This window comes from Ruditapes philippinarum, unplaced genomic scaffold (assembly GCF_026571515.1).
Source record: "Ruditapes philippinarum isolate M1 unplaced genomic scaffold, ASM2657151v2 ctg2128_1_1_1_1, whole genome shotgun sequence".
In the NCBI taxonomy this organism is placed as follows: Eukaryota; Metazoa; Mollusca; class Bivalvia; order Venerida; family Veneridae; genus Ruditapes; species Ruditapes philippinarum.
In genome coordinates this window covers 113,858-134,096 of record NW_026863772.1, presented here as the reverse complement: position 1 = coordinate 134,096, position 20,239 = coordinate 113,858, and the positions used below count along the sequence as shown (strand labels likewise).

Below are 20,239 nucleotides of genomic sequence, written 5' to 3'. Positions count from 1 at the left end.
ATACTCATTTTAAAATTCTTAATATTTAAAAGAAATGATGTATTCGACAAACTGATGTACTAACAAACAATTATACAGACATATTTATCATTTGACGGGTGTAAGCTGAAGAACGTTTAGGCCTATGCCCAACGTGATAATAGTTCAACCTCGGTTGGCTCGAACTACTGATCTCTTGAACAAATTTGCACAGACCCTCAGAGTTCAAGCAAACGAAGTTTGACTGTATTTGTAAACACTTCTGCACTTCTAATGGGTTAGTAGCCAATTAATGCAGTCTGCGTACAAATAGTGGATGCAAAACAAACTATTTAAGCTGTTGGGAAATCAATATTTAAATTAAAATTTTTTCCCAAGTTTGGGGGTGATTACCCACTTTAGTAAACCTTCATGATAGACATGTTCTGAAATAGCAATCTTGAAATTTTTTTGCTTCATTTTTCTTTGTCCTTTAATACCCCTTCCTTGCAGATTGTTTATTAAAATTTACAATAGATGATTTCTCCGCATTTTTAAAGTCTTTTAGACAAAGAGGGTGACATTTGTGCATCACTTGACATAGGTTTAAAGTATTAACATCTGTAGGTTTCTGGACACACAGTTATCAGAATATGGCCCGGGACATATACGTCCGTATACATCAAGATACACTGCAACCCTGTTATAACACTCATGTCTACTAAGTAAGAAAATTAACAAAGGGCAATTAGTCTAAAATCATGAAGTACAGAGTATCAGTTTTTGTGCAGAGCACTAGCTTCTTCTTAATGAGATCTATCATCCTATGAAGTTTCAAGTCCTTAGCTTTTATACTTTAGTAGGAGAAATGCCCCGAACAAAAATTAAATATGAAAATTAACAAAGGGCAATAACTCAAAAATAAAGAAGTACAGAGTAACGATTCTTGTGCACTTATAAGAAGCATGCATACCAAGTTCGGAGTCAATCCAACTTTTAGTGACCGACTCATGCTCCGCACAAGCTTAAGGGGACGCCGACAACAACGCCGCAGACAAAAGTTGCACCTATATGATGCCAATTCAAAGCATGTTGTCCCGTAACTTTTGTTGTCTTTTTCTGTGATTTTCAATATATTTCTCCCAAAGGGACAAGATATCAGGTTCAAGCAATCTGAGGTAGGACAATATAAACTATATAGGAACTTTGTCGTGACTGGTGATGAGTTCAAGCAAAGTGAGGTATTCAAGCTACTGATTATGTTTAAAAGAAACCGAAAACTTTCAAAAATTATCAATCACAAATGTTAGCCACAGTTAGCCAGTACAGTTGTAGAAAAAGCTTCCAGCCTAAGTTGTGTCCCTTTAGTTTAAATCAGATGCCATTTATGTGCTGTCTCAATAACTGTTTTGTTTTAAAAGAAAGTGCATACTTCTTTCATTGATTTTGGACTTGTGTGATTTACATTATTCATTGCCATTTGCGTATCACACCTACAATCAGTGTTTGTTCTAGGAGGGGGATTGGGGGATTCACCCCTATTTTTGAGAATTCCCCCTAGTTTTTCAGAGGCAGGGGGAAAATTTAACATAGAGAAAGAAGAAAAAAAATCAACAAATGTAATAAATTCTCACTTTTCGATAAAAATCCCCCGTTTTTCAAATCCTAGAATAGACACTGACAATTTGAGATTATTATACATTAACAATTCCATATATGACTGATCAAAAAGCATGCTTTTCACATCTTCTGTTCTCAGGAGTCTCCTAATTACTGATAATTAATTAGTTACACTGTATGAAGAAAATTATAGTATTTATTTTAATGAAGAAATCAAAAATATAATGTTTTTACAGAAGGAGAAAAATGTCAAGTAACTTTGTCTTATCCAAAAGTTTTATGTGCTGTTAATATGTTTTGTTTTAAAGAAAGTGAACCTTCATTATTGATTGTGTGATTTACATTAATTCAATACCCATTACGTACACACTAAATCATGTTGTTCTAGGAGATGGGGATTCACCCTATTAGAATTATTATTCAAAGGGGGGGAATTTAAAAATAGTCAAAAATTGAAAAAATTGTATAAATTCTATTTTGTTAAAAATCAGTCAAATCCTAGATAGTGACCGAAATATACTCGACGAATATGGCCGATCAAGAGGGCTGCTTTTTCGACTCTTTGGTTTAGGGCCTCCTTTTTAGGTATACACATGTACTTGACTGTCACATTGAATAAGTGTTATAGCAGATACAGCAGATTTATGATTGGCAAAAATACAATATTACTTATGGTCTATGTGCTTTATTCTAAAATAAGCATTATAACCTGAAATGCTACATACTGATTGGAATAACTGACATAACAGATGAGGACAATTTTTTAGAACCATCATATTTTACTACTTTGTTAATTTATCAAATAGCACAGGTTTGTTTGAAAACCTTTACTGTAAAATCGATAATTAAAAGATATATTCTAGTTTGAAACAAACTTAGCTGCTTGCATCTATCGTGAAGGAAATTGAAAGAAATTAAAACTGAAAAACTCTATCCAAATAAATTTAACCGGATACTACTACAGTTCTTTGCATTATCATATGTTTTCGCGATATATTCATAAACGCATTGCAGATTAAAACATGATTTAAATCAATGTTATATTGTCTTTTGTCATTGAACAATGAGTATAAAGTGTTTTCCACATTTTCAAAATTCCAAAATTCTTTTGTTTACCTATTGAGATATTTCCCGCCAACACGTCACTGTAGACTGGTTGTGATTTCATTAACTGTGATATTGAGGTACCCAACGTGTTTGCAAGGTGAAACAAGTAATAAAAAGGTTCCCTACTGAAATTATTTATAATTTATGTTTGTATCGCTATATACAGCTTAAGAAATACATCATAGATATTTTTCATCTCTTCTTCCCCTCAGTAGTGTCACGTCGTAGAGAGGCATCAAGAAGATCGACTGAAAAGTACGTGTAAGGATACAAATGAAACTAGTTTAAAGGGTTTCCTACAGCATGCTTTAGAACTACAGCTCGGGGTAACGTTTAAGGTGACATGACCAAGTCTGTGTAAAGTTAGTAGCCTCTGTCTTGACCTTAAAAAGTGGCAGATATGACGAGAAAGGGTATTACACATGTATATATGTGCGTGAGGCCCTAGAACAAAGAGACTGCTTGAATGGGAGACCCCTTTTACTGGCAACAACAGCCCTTATCAGGGCTAACCAACTTCATAATTGACACGTGTTACTGGACGTCTAGGTTCTTATTGACCGTTGTATAGTGACTTTTTTTCGATTCTCTTAATTGTTTAATCGTAATCGGAGTATCACGCGTCATTAAGAGGTATATTATTATTATGTCTCTTTGGATTATCACACATTTCATACCATTTAACCAAAATTATTTATAGTGCAAGTCAGTGTTGATGATTTAATCGTGCCTTCTTTTTTAATGGAAGAAAGATTTTTAGAATGAATTTGTGAAAGAAATATTTTGTTTATCAAATTTATAGGGTTAGAAAATAAATATAATCGTTATTAAATGTATGTATGTATATTTTTTGCTAAAATATTGGTATGATTTTAAAATTGCAATGAAAGTTTCACTGAATATAAAATAACATTTTTTTATCACTCATTTGTATGATGGATTTTTTTCATATATATATTTATTGATAATTAGATCGCTTTCACACTTCTCTTGTTCTTAAATTGACACGTAGTACCTTAAATTTTTAATTTAATGTTTATGTGGAAAGTCACATGTAACTTTAATTATAGCTGCTTGTTAATTTATTGATAATTTTTTTCTATATGTAATTCATCTTTAAATTGTCTCTCATGTTATGTTTTAATGTTGTTATATATTAAAGTTTCAACTGTATGTTAATTATAAATTGTCTTTTATGATATAATGATGTTAATATGTTAAAATTGCCTGTATTTAGATATTTTATATATATAAAAAATAAAATAAAAATACTAAAAGTAAAAGATAATCAAGAAAATAAAGTTGTATTTGTTATTTGAAAAAAAATACCCTAGAAAATAGGGTGATGTGTCTTGCTGAATTTAGGACGTGAAGTGTCTTGAGCCTAAATGAGGGGAGAAGTTTCTTCAAAATTTGAGTGGTGAAGTGTCTGGGGGAAGGGCTGGGGTGAAGTGACTTGTTCCCTCGATATAAGAAATTTTAGCTCCCCGTAAATCTTAGCTGAAGTATATATGCTCGCTCTAGTGGCAAGTGTAAGCAATTTAAAATCAATAAAAAATCATAATGTACCGGTAAATATTTTTTGATATATTAACAAATAAATGTTGCGCCAAAAAAATCCGTTTCTTATATTAGTCGTACTCCATTTTACAACCAGTCTGCTGCTTGAGCCACACATTTTTTAAAATAGCTTGAATAATTCCTGAACTTTAAGAAGGCAGAAATTTTTGAAGATTTTTCGTTGTTGACATACAAAAGTGATTATCCCGTTTGTTTCATTAATTTAAAGTTTGCAATTCTTTTAGTTAACGAAACATATCGCGAAAACACATGACACCAACAGAAACTAGAGTAGAATCCGGATATTATGACTTTGGATAGGAAAGGACGGTTCTTTGAACCTGCTCTTCTTTTTAGCATCGCTGTAAGTATGCTTTGAATACTTATATGTTTTCATAATAAGTATTTGATAGTTAAATTTACTAATATTGTTTTGAATGATGGGTAGACCGAGTACAAGGGTTTGTGTTGTATGGAGAGATGAATACTGCTGATGTTGATTCATCATCGGTGAAGGTAAGTACCATAATACATTAATTATTATAGATGTTGAAATATGATTTTTTTTCAATACGGCTTATATTAAGTTTTTTTGATATATATGATCTGTACATGTGCTGGGATTGACAAATATGCATTTTATTTGGATTTTAAAGGCGTTTTGAGCTCCAAACCCCAAGTGTCTGTGTACTTATACAGTATAAGAACTTTATAAAACTCAGTTGTTTTTTCATGCTCTTTGTCATTGAATAAGAAAACTCTTGACTCTTCTGGATAGAAATTAGAATTTCATATTTTTACATTCACAAGTTTTGTGTTGCCTGCTTTGTGGCTATAGCCTGCCCGTTAATCTGTCTGATCATTACAGAATTTGTCTGGACTTCTCAAAAACTACTAGTGCAATTTCATCCCAACATTACAGGAATGATCAGTAACAATTCTAGTTTTGCATATTGCTCAAGCATTGTCTTGTTCAAAGATTTTTGTCAGAACTCAGATAATTAGATAATTTGATAATTAGAATTAGACAGTAGGGGATCTATGCATAGCTCTTGTTTTATTCTAATAAAAGTGTTACAGGTATACTGATAATATGCATCTTTGTTTGAAATTGATAAATTGTAACTTTTCCTGTATGGTTTCCTCAGGCAGTTTTCTTTTTTTTATTACTTGTTGCAGGAATTTGAAGAATCAGACAGTCATATGTCTGGAAATGAGGACAGTTCACAGAAATCCTCATTCCCTGTAACTTGTACAGTTGTTAATGGAAGTGATTGGTTTAAGTCATTACAACAGAAAACTCCCAGTACATCTGAGTGTCAGATTGATAATTCAGAGATAGAAGATTCTGCCAAGAAACAAAAGAAATATTCAAGGTATGTTAGTTATAAATCATTTATGGAAAAGTTACTTTAATTGTATATTATTAGTTATATTATAATATATTGTCATTTTGTTGAAGAATAGATATATCAAAGATATAATTATTATGTTCAAATTTACTTCAAATGTACAAAATGTAGATTGCTTTATGTTAACATATATCAATTATTGTATGTGTCATTGTGTGAACTTAAAAACTGAATTTAATGGCTCAGAATAGGAACTTGTTATTAGAAGCTTCCTTGGTTGAGTGATTAGGGTTGCTGACTTCATATCATTTGCCTCCAACCATTGTGGGTTCAAATCCTCAGATGCTCTTTTGTAGCCAATGCATGAAGGAGCATCTATGGCTTCCCCCTACTGGTAAAGCTGGATAGTCCCCATATGACCTTGAAATTTTTTTTTTTATGACTTAAAAGCTAACTAAACAAAATGTCATTCAAGATTTTAATCAGTGTAGATCATTTAAATTTACTTTGGTCAGTTAAATAATCCAAAAAACTTGAACCTTGTTATACTCACACAGCAGCACTATTGCAGGGACTGCGTCTAGGGCAAAATCAGGTGAAAATTTAGCTGAAAATATTTTCACTAGTATTGACCCCAGCTTTTATGGTACCCTGCAAAATCTGTGTAATCGATTTGTCCTGTTTTTAATTTTGAACAGTTCATTAGTAGTTAAGATATTCAGTTTTCAAATTTAAAATATCATTCGGCCAACAATATAGTGTCCAGTCACTTTTGCATGGATGTGCAGACTGACCTGGCTCAATACTAGTGGCAATATTTGATGGTTAAGAGATAGAAGTGTTTTGATTACAGAAATGGCTTAGCAGAACAGTTTAGGCAACTTCAGTTGAGAGATAAATCAGCAGTTAAGATATGGCATCATCAAGGCAAACCATCAGCTAAACAAGGTATATAATCATTTAAATATTGTGTGAATATAATTAAATGATAATTATATGAATGAAATTTTCTTTTGTTTAATCCCTGGCCTGGCCCTTAACTTTTAGATTTTGTTGTCCTGTCGGGCAAGTACATGTTCTTTTGAAAATAATACTCCTGTCTCAAAGCTTGCTTGTCTTGACCTGATACATTAAATTGATGCAAACTATCGTACATTGTACTTAAAGTCAATAGTTTAATTTTATGAACCATTCAGTAATATGTTTAAGTTACACAGTTGGCATTGTGAACAAAATCTAGCACAAAGTTTTATTTACTGAAAAGTAAATTTTGCCATCCAAAAGTCAATACATTTATATGATTTCTGGTTCTGATGAAAGGTAAAGAGGACTAAAACTAAAAGGTAAATAAATTTTAATCCTCAACTTTACTCCCGAAATTGACATTGTTATCTATTTACCATTAAAAGTTTTGTTGTACACTGTTTTAATGAGAGTATTGAAATGTTGGTTATTAATACACTGAAAATAAAAACGTGTCTTACTTTTTACAACAACTAAATTTCTCTACAGGATGTCTGCATGACTTACTTTTTGAGCTTCTTTATGAAGGGGCATATGTGGAAGTGGGTTAATGAAAGAAAATGAAAATGTTTATTTTCCTTGAGAAGGCCAAATAACCATAACAGTTACAATTTTCATTGTTCAGTTTGTTGAAGTGATACATTGTAGTATCAAATTTTAACATGACAAAGATCACAGAAAATTATTCCTCATTATTTATAGTTAACATGTTTAACTCATCCATTTAATGTTGAAACTGTCCTGAAAATAAAATCTAATCTAGAATATTGTTTCAACAAATTTGCTTGTTTACTTTCAGATTCCAAATCAATTCAGCTCCAAGTGATAGGTTTTGAAAACCTTTACTCTATGCACCTAGTAAAATGTGTTCTATGTAAGAATAAAGAAGCTAGCCAGACGGGTTCAGATTTGAAAAAAAGTGATGTGAAAGATAGGAGGAAAGGTGATATACTGTCATCTAAGAAATCTCAAGATGAGGGCACTTGCAACAAGAGACTTGTAATGTTTCCTGCCAGCCAATCAGAACAGTTGAACCTGCAAATTGGAAGTCAATTTAAAATATTTCCACCATGGTACACATGTAAATTGTTATATATTTGTCTGATTATTTATCTTGCCTACTCAAAGAATAGTGTTGCTATCCTACTCCATTTTGTGGCCTCAGTGGCATAATACTTGGTTAAAGTTTTGCATCATATCTCAACTACTAAAGGTTGAAATAGTTGCTTAGATTTTGACTGAATTATATCTTTTTGTGAATATTTAAAATTTCTTATTTTTCATTCAAGATCAGTGTTCACAACTACAAAAGGTTTTCATGTGTTTGGTATTGTTTTGGCTAAAACGGCCATTTTTAAACATTTTTATTTTATGTTACAGGCAGAAACTACAGTTAAATGATGGGCAGCAAATATTACTGTGTACAAAATATTGTCATATTGTACAACAACCTGATAATACCCCAGTTACGTTACCTTCCAGTGATGTTGATAAACTGACAAATGTTGTCACAGCTTCATGGAATTGTCCATGTGTTCATGGTATGTTTCAATGTATTCAGGGTGTGTGTAATAAATGGAATTGTCCATGTATTAAAGATATGTAATATTTGGATTTGCCAATTTGTTCAGGATATGTAATAAATGTAAGTGTATGTAATAAATGGAATGTCTGTGTGTTTGGGGTATGTAACAAATAGAATTGTTGATGTGTTGAGGGTTTGTAATAAATAGGATTGTTCATGTGTTCAGGGTATGTAATAGATAGAATTGTTGATGTGAGTGTATGTAATAATTAGAATAGTCTATTTATTCAGCTGCTACTAGTATATAGGTTGGGCAAACTGCATGAATATATACTTGTCACAAAATTGACATACACATTCAGCTGATTAATGTTTATCAATATTTTATTTCAGGGTTACAGTGTTCTCAAACACTTTGTCCTGCATATCAGTTTCCATCAACACTAGGACAGTTTCAGGTACATTCTTGATATTCTTTTGTCTAAGACTAAAACATGTTTGCTTGTTTGTGCTTTTTTTTTTCTATTTGTATAGATAAAATATGTACTGAAGTCATACAGGAAAAGAGATAAAGTTATAATATAAGATGAGTGCAGTAAATTTTGAGGGTTTAGAGCGATACTGGTCTAACTGCTTCTATTTCTGTGTATAGATGGACCAGTTTCACACTAAGCCCTGTAATTGTATACATGAATTTCTTTCTATTGTAGGAAACTGTACCTGCTAAAAAGAGAAGCTCCGCACGGGGAAAAGGTTCAAACTCCAATTTGCTCAAATCAACCACCAGTCATTTATTCACTATCTCTTCTAAACCATGTGAACCTTCCATATCTAAAACAGGAAGTAGTTCAAAGGATCCTGACATTTGTGACTCCCTATTAAAGAGTATTGAGTCATGTAGGACAGCTGTAGATGGTGGGGGAGATGGTTATAGTGGGACAGTATCATTTAGCGGACATGTTCATAGGGCAGTCACTGTTAGAAATGACAGTTCTAAAACAAGGTAACTAATGTGTATTTTTTTGTTATTGTACACTGTATGATTTTGTTAGTGGATGAACTGCGGAGAAATAACTATAAAAGTGTTAAAATGGACATAAAAAGCTTGAAAATCAAACAAACAAACTGTTTAGATATATTTATTATCAATATAGTGATGTATTTTATTCAAAAGAATTACAATAATATAATATTACATACAGATATCACCTGTTGGTAGAAGATAAATGTGGAAGTATATGTGAAGTACAACTATCAACAAAGTCTTTGGCCAGAGCTGGTTTAACTACAAATTCCTGTGAGAATAATACATTTAAATTCTCCGGCCTTGCAGTATGTGAAAGATTAATCAGGGATAGGTAAGATAAAAGTTCTTTTATTATACCCCGCACAACAAAGTTGTAAGGGGGGTATTCTGGAATCAGCTTGTCCGTCTGGCGTCCGTCGGTTTTCTCTTGTCCGCCCAATAACTTAAGATTCCTTTGACCCACAGTCTTCATATTTGGCATGGAGGTTAGTCATGATGAGTAGATGACCCCTATTGATTTTGAGGTCACCAGGTCAAAGGTCAAGGTCACAGGGGCCTTGACTTCAAAAAGCTTGTCCGCCCAATAACTTAAGATTCCTTTGACCCACAGTCTTCATATTTGGCATGGAGGTTAGTCATGATGAGTAGATGACCCCTATTGATTTTGAGGTCACCAGGTCAAAGGTGAAGGTCACAGGGGCCTTGACTTCAAAAAGCTTGTCCGCCCAATAACTTAAGATTCCTTTGACCCACAGTCTTCATATTTGGCATGGAGGTTAGTCATGATAAGTAGATGACCCCTATTGATTTTGAGGTCACCAGGTCAAAGGTCAAGGTCACGGGCATTGACTTCAAAAAGATTGTCCGCCCATTAACTTAAGATTCCTTGGACCCACAGTCTTCACATTTGGCATGGAGAATTGTCATGACAAGTAGATGACCCCTATTGATTTTGAGGTCACCAGGTCAAAGCTCAAGGTCACAGGGACTTGACTTTAAAAAGCTTGTCCGCCCAATAACTTAAGATTCCTTTGACCCACAGTCTTCATATTTGGCATGGAGATAAGTCATGACGAGTAGATGACCCCTATTGATTTTGAGGTCACCAGGTCAAAGGTCAAGGTCACAGGGACTTAACCTTAAAAAGCTTGTCCGCCCAATAACTTAAGATTCCTTTGACCCACAGTCTTCATATTTGGCATGGAGATAAGTCATGACGAGTAGATGACCCCTATTGATTTTGAGGTCACCAGGTCAAAGGTCAAGGTCACAGGGACTTAACCTTAAAAAGCTTGTCCGCCCAATAACTTAAGATTCCTTTGACCCACAGTCTTCATATTTGGCATGGAGGTTATTCATGATGAGTAGATGACCCCTATTGATTTTGAGGTCACCAGGTCAAAGGTCAAGGTCACAGGGGCCTTGACTTCAAAAAGATTGTCGGTCCAATAACTTAAGATTCCTTTGACCCACAGTCTTCATATTTGGCATTGAGGTTAGTCATGATGAGTAGATGACCCCTATTGATTTTGAGGTCACCAGGTCAAAGGTCAAGGTCACATTGACCTCTTAGGTAAAAACGGTTTCCGATCAATAACTAAAGAACCCTTAGGCCTAGGAACTTCAAACTTGATATGGTGATTGGTCATGACCAGCAGATGACCCCTATTGATTTTGGGGTCAAGGGGTTAAAGGTCAAGTTCACATTGACCTCTTAGGTAAAAACGGTTTCCGATCAATAACTAAAGAACCCTTAGGCCTAGTAGATTATCCCTATTGATTTTAAGTTGACTGGATCAAAGGTCAAGGTCACAGGGGCCTTGACTATAAAAAGCTTGTCTGCCCAATAACTTAAGATTCTTTTGACCCACAGTCTTCATATTTCGCATGGAGGTTAGTCATGATAAGTAGATGATCCCTTTTGATTTTGAGGTAACTGGGTCAAAGGTCAAGGTCAAAGGGGCCTTGATTTCAAATAGTTTGTCGGCCCAATAACTTAAGAAACCTTTGACCCACAGTCTTCATATTTGGCATGGAGGTTAGTCATGATAAGTAGATGACCCCTATTTATTTTTATTACACTGGGTCAAAGGTCAAGGTCACAGGGGCCTTGACTAAAAAAGTTTGTCCGCTCAATAACTTAAGATTCCTTTGACCCACAGTCTTCATATTTGGCATGGAGGTTAGTCATGATTAGTAGGTGACCCCTGTTTATTTTAAGGTCACTGGGTCAAAGATCAAGGTCACATGGACTTTGACTTCAAAAAGATTGTCCACCCATTAACTTAATATTCCTTTGATCCACAGTCTTCATATTTGGCATGGAGGTTGATCATGACTATAAGGTGACCCCTATTGATTTGAGGGTCACTGGGTCAAAGGTCGACTTAAAAAAGCTTTTCCCCTCAATTGCTTAAGAATGCCTGTCCGCAGTTTATTGATTTGACATTTTCACATTTGAAGCATGTAGAATACATAGCACTGGCTTAGTAACCTCAGATTTGGCAGGGACATTGTCCTTGAGCTCTAAATGGCCACTGTTGATTCTGACAAAGTGGTATGCGGGAGTATTCACGCCACAGGCTGTCAACCAATTCCTATATTCCTATAAAACTCCTATATTTTGAGTCAGAATCCTTTATTTTAAAAAACCTCCTATTTTTCCTATATTCTCCTATATTTTGAATATTTTTCCTATATTTTTTTAAAAGTATATTGCCGAGGAATTCAAAGAGATTCAAATTTTGGTACTGCTTTTGGCCTTTTGTATTTTACAGGTAAGAGAATGTGTATGCCTGCATCAGCATCACATTACTATGCTCAAGGCTGCTGTGCTCCACACACCATCTGCATGGTCACCATGAAAAGCAGTGCATCAGTATGTCAACTTTATTTCAGGTGACCATTCAGATGATGGTCATGCATTGCTGTAACTTTCTGCTGATGCTGTGGTTTAAAGCTAATGCAGGCTGTCCAGCATCCCTAAAATTCCTAAAAAAGTGAAAAATTCGAAGGGAATTCCTAAAACTGCCCTATTTTTTCACTGAAATTCCTAATTATTTTTATCTTTTGTACTAAACATACTTATAACTTGTAACCCTGTAAACATAACTCAAAGTCGACTATGTTTTGAACATTGTCAAAAATTATTTGGCCATGATTTGCCAACTCAAAATTGATGACATTGAAATGGTTTCCTTTCAACTGAAAGTTACTTTGACTATGTCAGTAACATTGCTATTTCATAATCAAAGCAGTTGTTGATAATCATGTTGACAGTTAACAGCAAAAACACTACCATATCATTGTCCTGAAACTTAAATCATAACCGTAAGAGTCCACTTATTCTGGAATATTTTGACACTGTTTTGCCAACTCCAGATATCTTAAATTTTATGTTTGTTCATTTTATCCAAATTTCTGAAGTGGTCCATTTGTATCATATCATATTTGAAAATGATCATTATGAAGCTGTTGTAACACAATCTTAATTAAAAACATGTATAAATAGTTGTCAAAAATTAATGTACATTGAATTTGTTTACTCACAACTCTTTTATTTAAATCTGCATAATATCAAAACAACATTGTAAAGTACTGAATGGGTTAACATAGACTTTGAAAAATTAATTCTTTCCCTCATACTTATTTATTCTTTTCGTATCTTTGTAGGAGAAATTGCTTATTTTGCCACAAAGTTATCAATTTCATTCAGTTCTTGTTCTTTCATTCATATGGTGCAATTTAGGAAAGGCAGACTCATATAATTAATCACACTCAAAATAATTTGGCAGTTCAGTAATATAAAGCTCATTTCCAATTACAATGTAAACACATTTTGCAATTATGTGATCTAGATAAACTGCAATTGAATGGTCTGTGTGATGAACTCTTTTGATGTGCAACTCTTTGTGTTGATTATAGATGCTTCCCATTTATTCAAATGACTGTACTAAGGCAAATGCCTTTTTACTTTTTACCTACTTTTACAAAAAATTTCATTTGTCCATAATTATGATTCAAAAGCTGCATTGTGCAAGAATTTCACTGTATAAGAATTCCTTTTAGACACTTGTGGTTATAACATTCCCAAAACATAGGTAGAACATGTTCTTTTTGACATGTTCAGCCATTTTAAAAAATAAGGTTTGAACATGATTTGACTATGACCATTTCCGCAGGGGAGGCAGTTGACCAGTGAGTCCACACTGGTAGCACCTTTGCTCTATTACTAAACTAGAGCATTATTTGTGAGTTACTTTTGTGTCAAATATGCAAAGGTTAGCCCACATCGTGGTCTTTATGGACCTTAGTTTATTTAGTCATAAAATTGCAAATTTTAGCCCTAAAATTTCTATTCCGTACCCTAAAATTCCTAATTTTAGCCCTAAAATTTCTGAAATATGACTGTAAAATTCGCCCCAATTTTATGTCGGAAGGTGCTGGACAGCCTGCTAATGGTTTCCTTCACTTATACGGTAGACATTTTATTGTAGAAACAGCATGTGTAAAAGTAAGAATAATTTACATTTATATAAGCATTGGTAAGTTAAACAATTACTTAAGTTGAAAACTCCTATTTTTTTGCCTCAAAATGGTCCAAAAACTCCTATATTTCCTGCTAAAATATTCCTATATTCCTCCTTTATTTTGGATAAGACCTGGTTGACAGCCTGACGCCATGACAGTGGCAGTTCTAGTTTTTAAGTTCAGGTCTTTTTTCCCTAAATTGTCAAGGTGCCTGGGCTTTTTAGCTCACCTGTCACAAAGTGACAGGGTGAGCTTATGTGATCGCTTTTCGTCCGGCGTCCGTCCGTCCGTCGTCCGTCCGGCGTCCGTCTGTCGTCCGTCCGTAAACTTTTGCTTTAAATGACATCTCCTCATAAACCACTGAGCCAATTTCATCTCAACTTCACAGGAATGTTCCTTTGGTGGTCACCTTTAAAAATTGTTCAAAGAATTTAATTCCATGCAGAACTCTGGTTGCCATGGCAACCGAAAGAAAAATCTTTAAATATCTTCTTTTAAACAACCCTAAGAGCTAGAGCTTAGATATTTGGCATGAAACATCTTCTAGTGAGTGTCTACCAAGTTTGTTCAAATAAAAGCCCTGGGGTCAAAATTGGCCCCACCCCAGGGGGTCATTGATTTTCCCTATATGCATATAGTAAAAACTTAAAAAAATCTTCTTTTAAAGAACCCAAAGAGCTAGAGCTAAGATATTTGGCATGAAACATCTTCTAGTGAGTCTCTACCAAGTTTGTTCAAATAAAAGCCCTGGGGTCAAAATTGGCCCCGCCCCGGGGGGTCATTGATTTTCCCTATATGCATATACTGATATAGTAAAAACTTAAAAAATCTTCTTTTAAAGAACCTTAAGAGCTAGAGCTTAGATATTTGGCATGAAACATCTTCTAGTGAATGTCTACCAAGTTTGTTCAAATAAAAGCCCTTGGGTCAAAATTGACCCCGCCCCAGGGGGTCATTGATTTTCCCTATATGCATATAGTAAAAACTTAAAAAATCTTCTTTTAAAGAACCCAAAGAGCTAGAGCTAAGATATTAAGCATGAAACATCTTCTAGTGAGTGTCTACCAAGATTGTTCAAATTAAAGCCCTGGGGTCAAAATTGGCCCCGCCCCCAGGGGTCATTGATTTTCCCTATATGCATATAGGTAAAAACTTAAAAAATCTTCTTTTAAAGAACCATAAGAGCTAGAGCTTAGATATTTGGCATGAAACGTTTTCTAGTGAGTGTCTACCAAGTTTGTTCAAATAAAAGCCCTGGGGTCAAAATTGACCCCGCCCCAGGGGGTCATAGATTTTCCCTATATGCATATAGAAAAAAACTAAAAAAATCTTCTTTTAAAGAACCCAAAGAGCTAGAGCTAAGATATATAGCATGAAACATCTGCTAATGAGTGTCTACCAAGTTTGTTCAAATAAAAGCCCTGGGGTCAAAATTTGCCCCGCCCCAGGGGGTCATTGATTTTCCCTATATGCATATTGTATATGCATATAGTAAAAACTTAAAAAATCTTCTTTTAAAGAACTCAAAGAGCTAGAGCTAAGATATTTAGCATGAAACATGTTCTAATGGGTGCCTACCAAGTATGTTCAAATAAAAGCCCTGGGGTCAAAACTGGCCCCGCCCGGGGGGTCATTGATTTTCCTTATATGTGTTTAGCAAAAACTTCAAAATCTTCTTTGAAAAAACCCAAATAGCTAGAGTTTAGATATTAAGCACAAAACATCTTTAAGTAAATATCTACAAAGTTTGTTCAAATAAAAGCCTTGGGGTCAAAACTGGCCCTGCCCCAGGGGTGTCATTGTTTTTAACTATATGTGTATAGTAAAAACTTTAAAAATCTTCTTTTAAAAAACCCAATGAGCTAGAACTCAGATGTTTAGCATGAAACATCTTCTTATTGGTGTTTGTTCAAATAAACAAATAAAAGCCCTTGGGTAAAAATTGGCCCGGGGGTGGGGGGGGAGGCTATATACAGGTGAGTGACCTCAGGGCCATCATGGCCCTCTTGTTTTATTTGTGAAAGACAAAGATTTTTTGTATCACTTGCTACAGATGGCAGGGACACATATGGATCTCTTTTCTGTCATGTGCCTGTCCTTCAAAATCTTGTCTGGACTACTCCTAAAAAACTACTGGTCCAGTTTCATACAAACTTTACAGGAATAATACCAAGTCTAGTTGTGCATATTGTCAGCATTTTCCAGTTCAACTATTTTTATAATCTCCCTTTAATTATCTTATTTTTATACCCCCGCACAACAAAGTTGTAAGGGGGGTATACTGGAATCAGCTTGTCCGTCCGGCTGTCCGTCCGTCCAGCCGTCCGTCGGTTTTTTCTTGTTCGCCCAATAACTTAAGATTCCTTTGACCCACAGTCTTCATATTTGGCATGGAGGTAAGTCATGATAAGTAGATGACCCCTATTGATTTTGAGGTCACCAGGTCAAAGGTTAAGGTCACAGTGGCCTTGACTTCAAAAAGCTTGTCAGCCCAGTAACTTAAGATTCCTATGACCCACAGTCTTCATATTTGGCATGGAGGTTAGTCATGATTAGTAGATGACCCCTATCTATTTTGAGGTAACCAGGTCAAAGGCCAAGGTCACAGGGGCCTTGACTTCAAAAAGTTTGTCCGCCCAATAACTTGAGATTCCTATGACCCACAGTCTTCATATTTGGCACGGAGGTTAGTCATGATTAGTAGATGTCCCCAATCAATTTTGAGGTCGCCAGGTCAAAGGTGAAGGTCACAGGGGCCTTGACTTCAAAAAGCTTGTCCGCCCAATAACTTAAGATTCCTTTGACCCACAGTCTTCATATTTGGCATGGAGGTTAGTCATGATTAGTAGATGACCCCTATTGATTTTGAGGTCACCGAGTCAAAGGTCAAGGTCACAGGGACCTTCTCAATTGCTTCAGAATGCCTGTCCAGAGTGTATTGATTTTGACATTTTCACATTAGAAGCATGTAGAATACATAACTTAGCAATGCACTGGCTTAGTAACCTCAGATTTGGCAGGGAGGTTGTCCTTGAGTTCTAAATGGCCACTGTTGATTCTGACAAAGTGGTATGCAGGGGTATTCACGCCATGACAGTGGCAGTTCTAGTTAAAGATTGTCTAGACTACTTCTTTTATACTTCGTATGCACTTTGAATGAAACTTTACAGGATTGATGAGTACATGAAGTAATTGCGTTTATTAGACTGGTTCCTGTTGAAATAACTGTTAAAATTGCTCAAATATTCATCTCAGCAAGGCCCTATGCAGACCCATACTATGGCTGTACCTGCACATTGTCAAGGTCAACCATGAAAGTCAAATTCTAGACAATATCTTGTCCACTCCATAAATTTGTTATCCCAAAAAGCAATTTTATCAAAGTTTGCTTATATGTCCATCTAATGACGGCAATTTGCTGGACCCATGCTGTGTCCTCTCAAGGTTAAGGTCACCATTGAAGGGTCAAATGTTGGACAATTGTATGTCTGCAAAAAAATTATTTACCCGTTGAGAAGAATTGTCTTTAAACTTTTCTTTTAACTTTTCTTAAATTTTCACACCAAGAAAGTGATATGCAGAACCCATACTGCCACTGTGCCTTCTCAAGGTGAAGGTCACCCTTGAAGGTGTTAAATGTCAGATAAATTTGAGTCTGCACTAAAAAGCATACACTTCATGAAAGACTTTCTAGAAACTAAGCTCAAAATGTTAACCTTCAAAAAAAATGAAAATGGAGCTACATAAATCCTTTGTCATAGAGATGATAGGGTAGTGGTAACTATTGTGACAGCTGTAATTGTTAGTTTATTATAGGTCCATTATAAGTCCAAAAAAGCTTGTCTTACCAATAATTATGGACTTTTTGCTATACACTGTGCTTTAATGAGATGATCCATTTTGATTTTGCGGTCAGTTTGTTAAAGGTCAAGGAAAAGTTAGTCCCACTAATATTTTGAGAATACATTATCCCACAGTCCTTAGATATGGTTTGACAATTTGTAATCAATAGTAGATGACCTTTATTTATTTAGAGGTCAGATGGTCAGATGTCAAGAAAAAGGTTGTCCAGCCATAATTAGAGAACACTGTTCAACAGTCCATAGATTAGGTAAATGGGTTGATCATGAGTACTTGAGGTCAGTTTGTGAAACAGAACATTTTCAGACATACAAAGGTTTTGATTTGTTTATCAAAGTAGATAATGTGTGATCTAGCAATAATTCATGTTGATATTTTCTATCATGCAAGTTTATTTGCACATGGTCTGATTAATGTTATATACATGTAAATAATGACAATTTCAGAAATGAACGTCTGTTTACAATGGTGGATAGTGTGTGGTCTGGTAAACATGTTGTGGACCGTCAAGATAGTTCAGACTCCCAGAATTTGTTGGTAAGTAACGGTCAGAAATTCTCTTTTATCACACAAACCAAAACCGCGGTGTAGGAGTGTAATACAGCCATTTAATAAAAATGGTATTACACTCATGTAATAAAAAATTGGTCTGATGTTATTTGCATAAATACAATCATAGCATTGATTAGCGCTAATGTTAGTGTTACAGTTTAGGCGCATCAATGCAAAATGACTGTTTTAAACTGTAAACTGATCTTATTATGGACAAGTGATAGATAAAATATTATATTTGTGTAGATTCAATACTAAATGTAGCTAGCATAATCAGATTTTATTCAATATTTAGTATTAAATCTACACTCATTCAATATCCTCTATGTATGTGTGTAAGTTAACATTATTTTAAGATGATTTTATCACATGACATTGCTTATTTTCAATGATATATGACCATCAGAAATTTCATTTGATATTAAATATGAGCATATATTAGCTCAACCATTTAAAGAAAAGGGAGAGCCAGGCTCCGGGGTGCACTTTGGTTAAGTTTTTGGGGTGCAAGTTGGTATCTTCAAAACTACTGAAGAGAAAAGATTGAAATTTTCACTCCCTAATTTGAGGGAAAAATAGGTCTCTATTCAAGGCCGAAGACTATAATATGGATTTCTCTGGACTTATTGTTTTTAAAACTTAGAAAATTCTGCATAATCCAGGCTCTTGTTTTCCTATCAAGTACTGAGAATAGTTGAGCATGCAGTCCTACAAACAGCTCTTGTTGTGCTTAAAGTGTTTCTGTTATCTTAATAGAGCCTTAACATTTCATTTGATTGTTTATCATTGAAGTTAATATATTATTAAACTTTTAAAATAATTTTTCATTTGATTGTTTATCATTGAAGTTAATATATTATTAAACTTTTAATATAATTTAAATTTCAGGGCCGTTTGGCTGAACCTCCAGATTTCTGTTACATTCTTCAAGAGACGAATATGTCACCATTTACCATTAAGAAATGCTCCAGTAATATCCTACCTTGTAAATCTCCTGTATATATACAACTGTCGGAGATGTTGAAATCAGAGGCCATGAGGAGAGCATCATGTGTTGTTAAAGTGTTCTATATACATTTAAAGGTATGGTACAGTAAAATGTTTTTAATATCATTTCTGTGTTATTGAGGTTATTCAGACATTTTCATTTAAATGTAAAACATGTGTACTGAATTACATAAAGCTATGTTCAACGGAATTTTGATTGGTGATTTTTGGAAGATGTACACACAAAGAACACACTTGCACTAATCAGTTTTTACCTTTGCTCCCTAAATACCAGGGCAGTGCTCAGGTAATGATTCGACCTTTGAATTTCTGTCTGCCCTAGTACTAAGGAGCCATAATATATTTTGTTGTTATTTTTTTTGATGGTTGGGAAGAGGTGTCAGAATAGCAGGGAATATGTCCAACTTACAAAATATGTCCAACATACAATGTTAGAGCATTTAATGGGGATTGAACATGGAACTGTCCCTGCTGGTTGTGTAATTTACTAGTTATAGGGCTAGTTATTCCCTAGAGGTGGTGGAGGCAGGGTTCCCACGCTGTCCGGGAAAACGGGAAATGTCCGTGAATTTGAACACAGGAGCTCCCGGCCTTGAAAAGTCCGGGAATTAGTGTTGATACATAAAAAAGTCCGGGAAGGTACGGGAATTAGTCTGGAAAAGGGGAGGTAAATCAAAAAACCAAAATGGCGGTCTTTGCACAGTATATTGACCGCATCTTGAATGTTGATGATTTTCGATTTACAACTGTTTTGGGAGGCCAAGTTTGACATTTATGAGATTTATCATTTATTTTCTGGTTACTATGGCGGTTTTGTTTGGAAAATCTAGGAAGACAGTCACAAATCAACCTCAAGTTTGCTTGATTGGCCTGGTTGTTTCCTTTGACAAATTTTTGTATCCTAATTGCTCACTACCATGCTAAAAGCCAAAGGTAAATCAATATAAAATAAAAAAAATAGTATTACATGCATGAACTATTGTCAAGGCAGAGCACAGCCAATTGGCCACACCATATCTGGGTAGCACAAAATACCCAAATATAACAAAAATATACTAAAAATAAATGTGTTTTACTAAAAAAGTGCTGTTTTAATCATGAATACAATATACACTT

General features: G+C 34.7%; 2 protein-coding genes across 2 annotated transcripts in view; one reads left to right on the top strand and one right to left on the bottom strand.

Moving 5' to 3' along the window:
• LOC132723294 (DNA repair-scaffolding protein-like) overlaps window positions 1–2,785 on the bottom strand; it is a 39,518-nt gene extending 36,733 nt beyond the window's left edge. Inside the window, exon 1 of the mRNA XM_060707968.1 lies at window positions 2,695–2,785. Within this exon, the coding sequence (XP_060563951.1) occupies window positions 2,695–2,746 (52 nt within the window). The 5' untranslated portion in view covers window positions 2,747–2,785. The remainder of the gene's footprint in view (window positions 1–2,694) is intronic.
• Window positions 2,786–4,305: 1,520 nt separating this feature from the next.
• LOC132723296 (uncharacterized) overlaps window positions 4,306–20,239 on the top strand; it is a 52,897-nt gene continuing 36,963 nt past the window's right edge. The window contains exons 1-10 of the mRNA XM_060707969.1: window positions 4,306–4,609; window positions 5,425–5,621; window positions 6,451–6,545; window positions 7,420–7,693; window positions 8,001–8,161; window positions 8,539–8,603; window positions 8,856–9,148; window positions 9,348–9,503; window positions 18,010–18,100; window positions 19,004–19,198. Coding sequence (XP_060563952.1) covers window positions 4,553–4,609; window positions 5,425–5,621; window positions 6,451–6,545; window positions 7,420–7,693; window positions 8,001–8,161; window positions 8,539–8,603; window positions 8,856–9,148; window positions 9,348–9,503; window positions 18,010–18,100; window positions 19,004–19,198 — 1,584 coding nt within the window. The 5' untranslated portion in view covers window positions 4,306–4,552. The remainder of the gene's footprint in view (window positions 4,610–5,424; window positions 5,622–6,450; window positions 6,546–7,419; window positions 7,694–8,000; window positions 8,162–8,538; window positions 8,604–8,855; window positions 9,149–9,347; window positions 9,504–18,009; window positions 18,101–19,003; window positions 19,199–20,239) is intronic.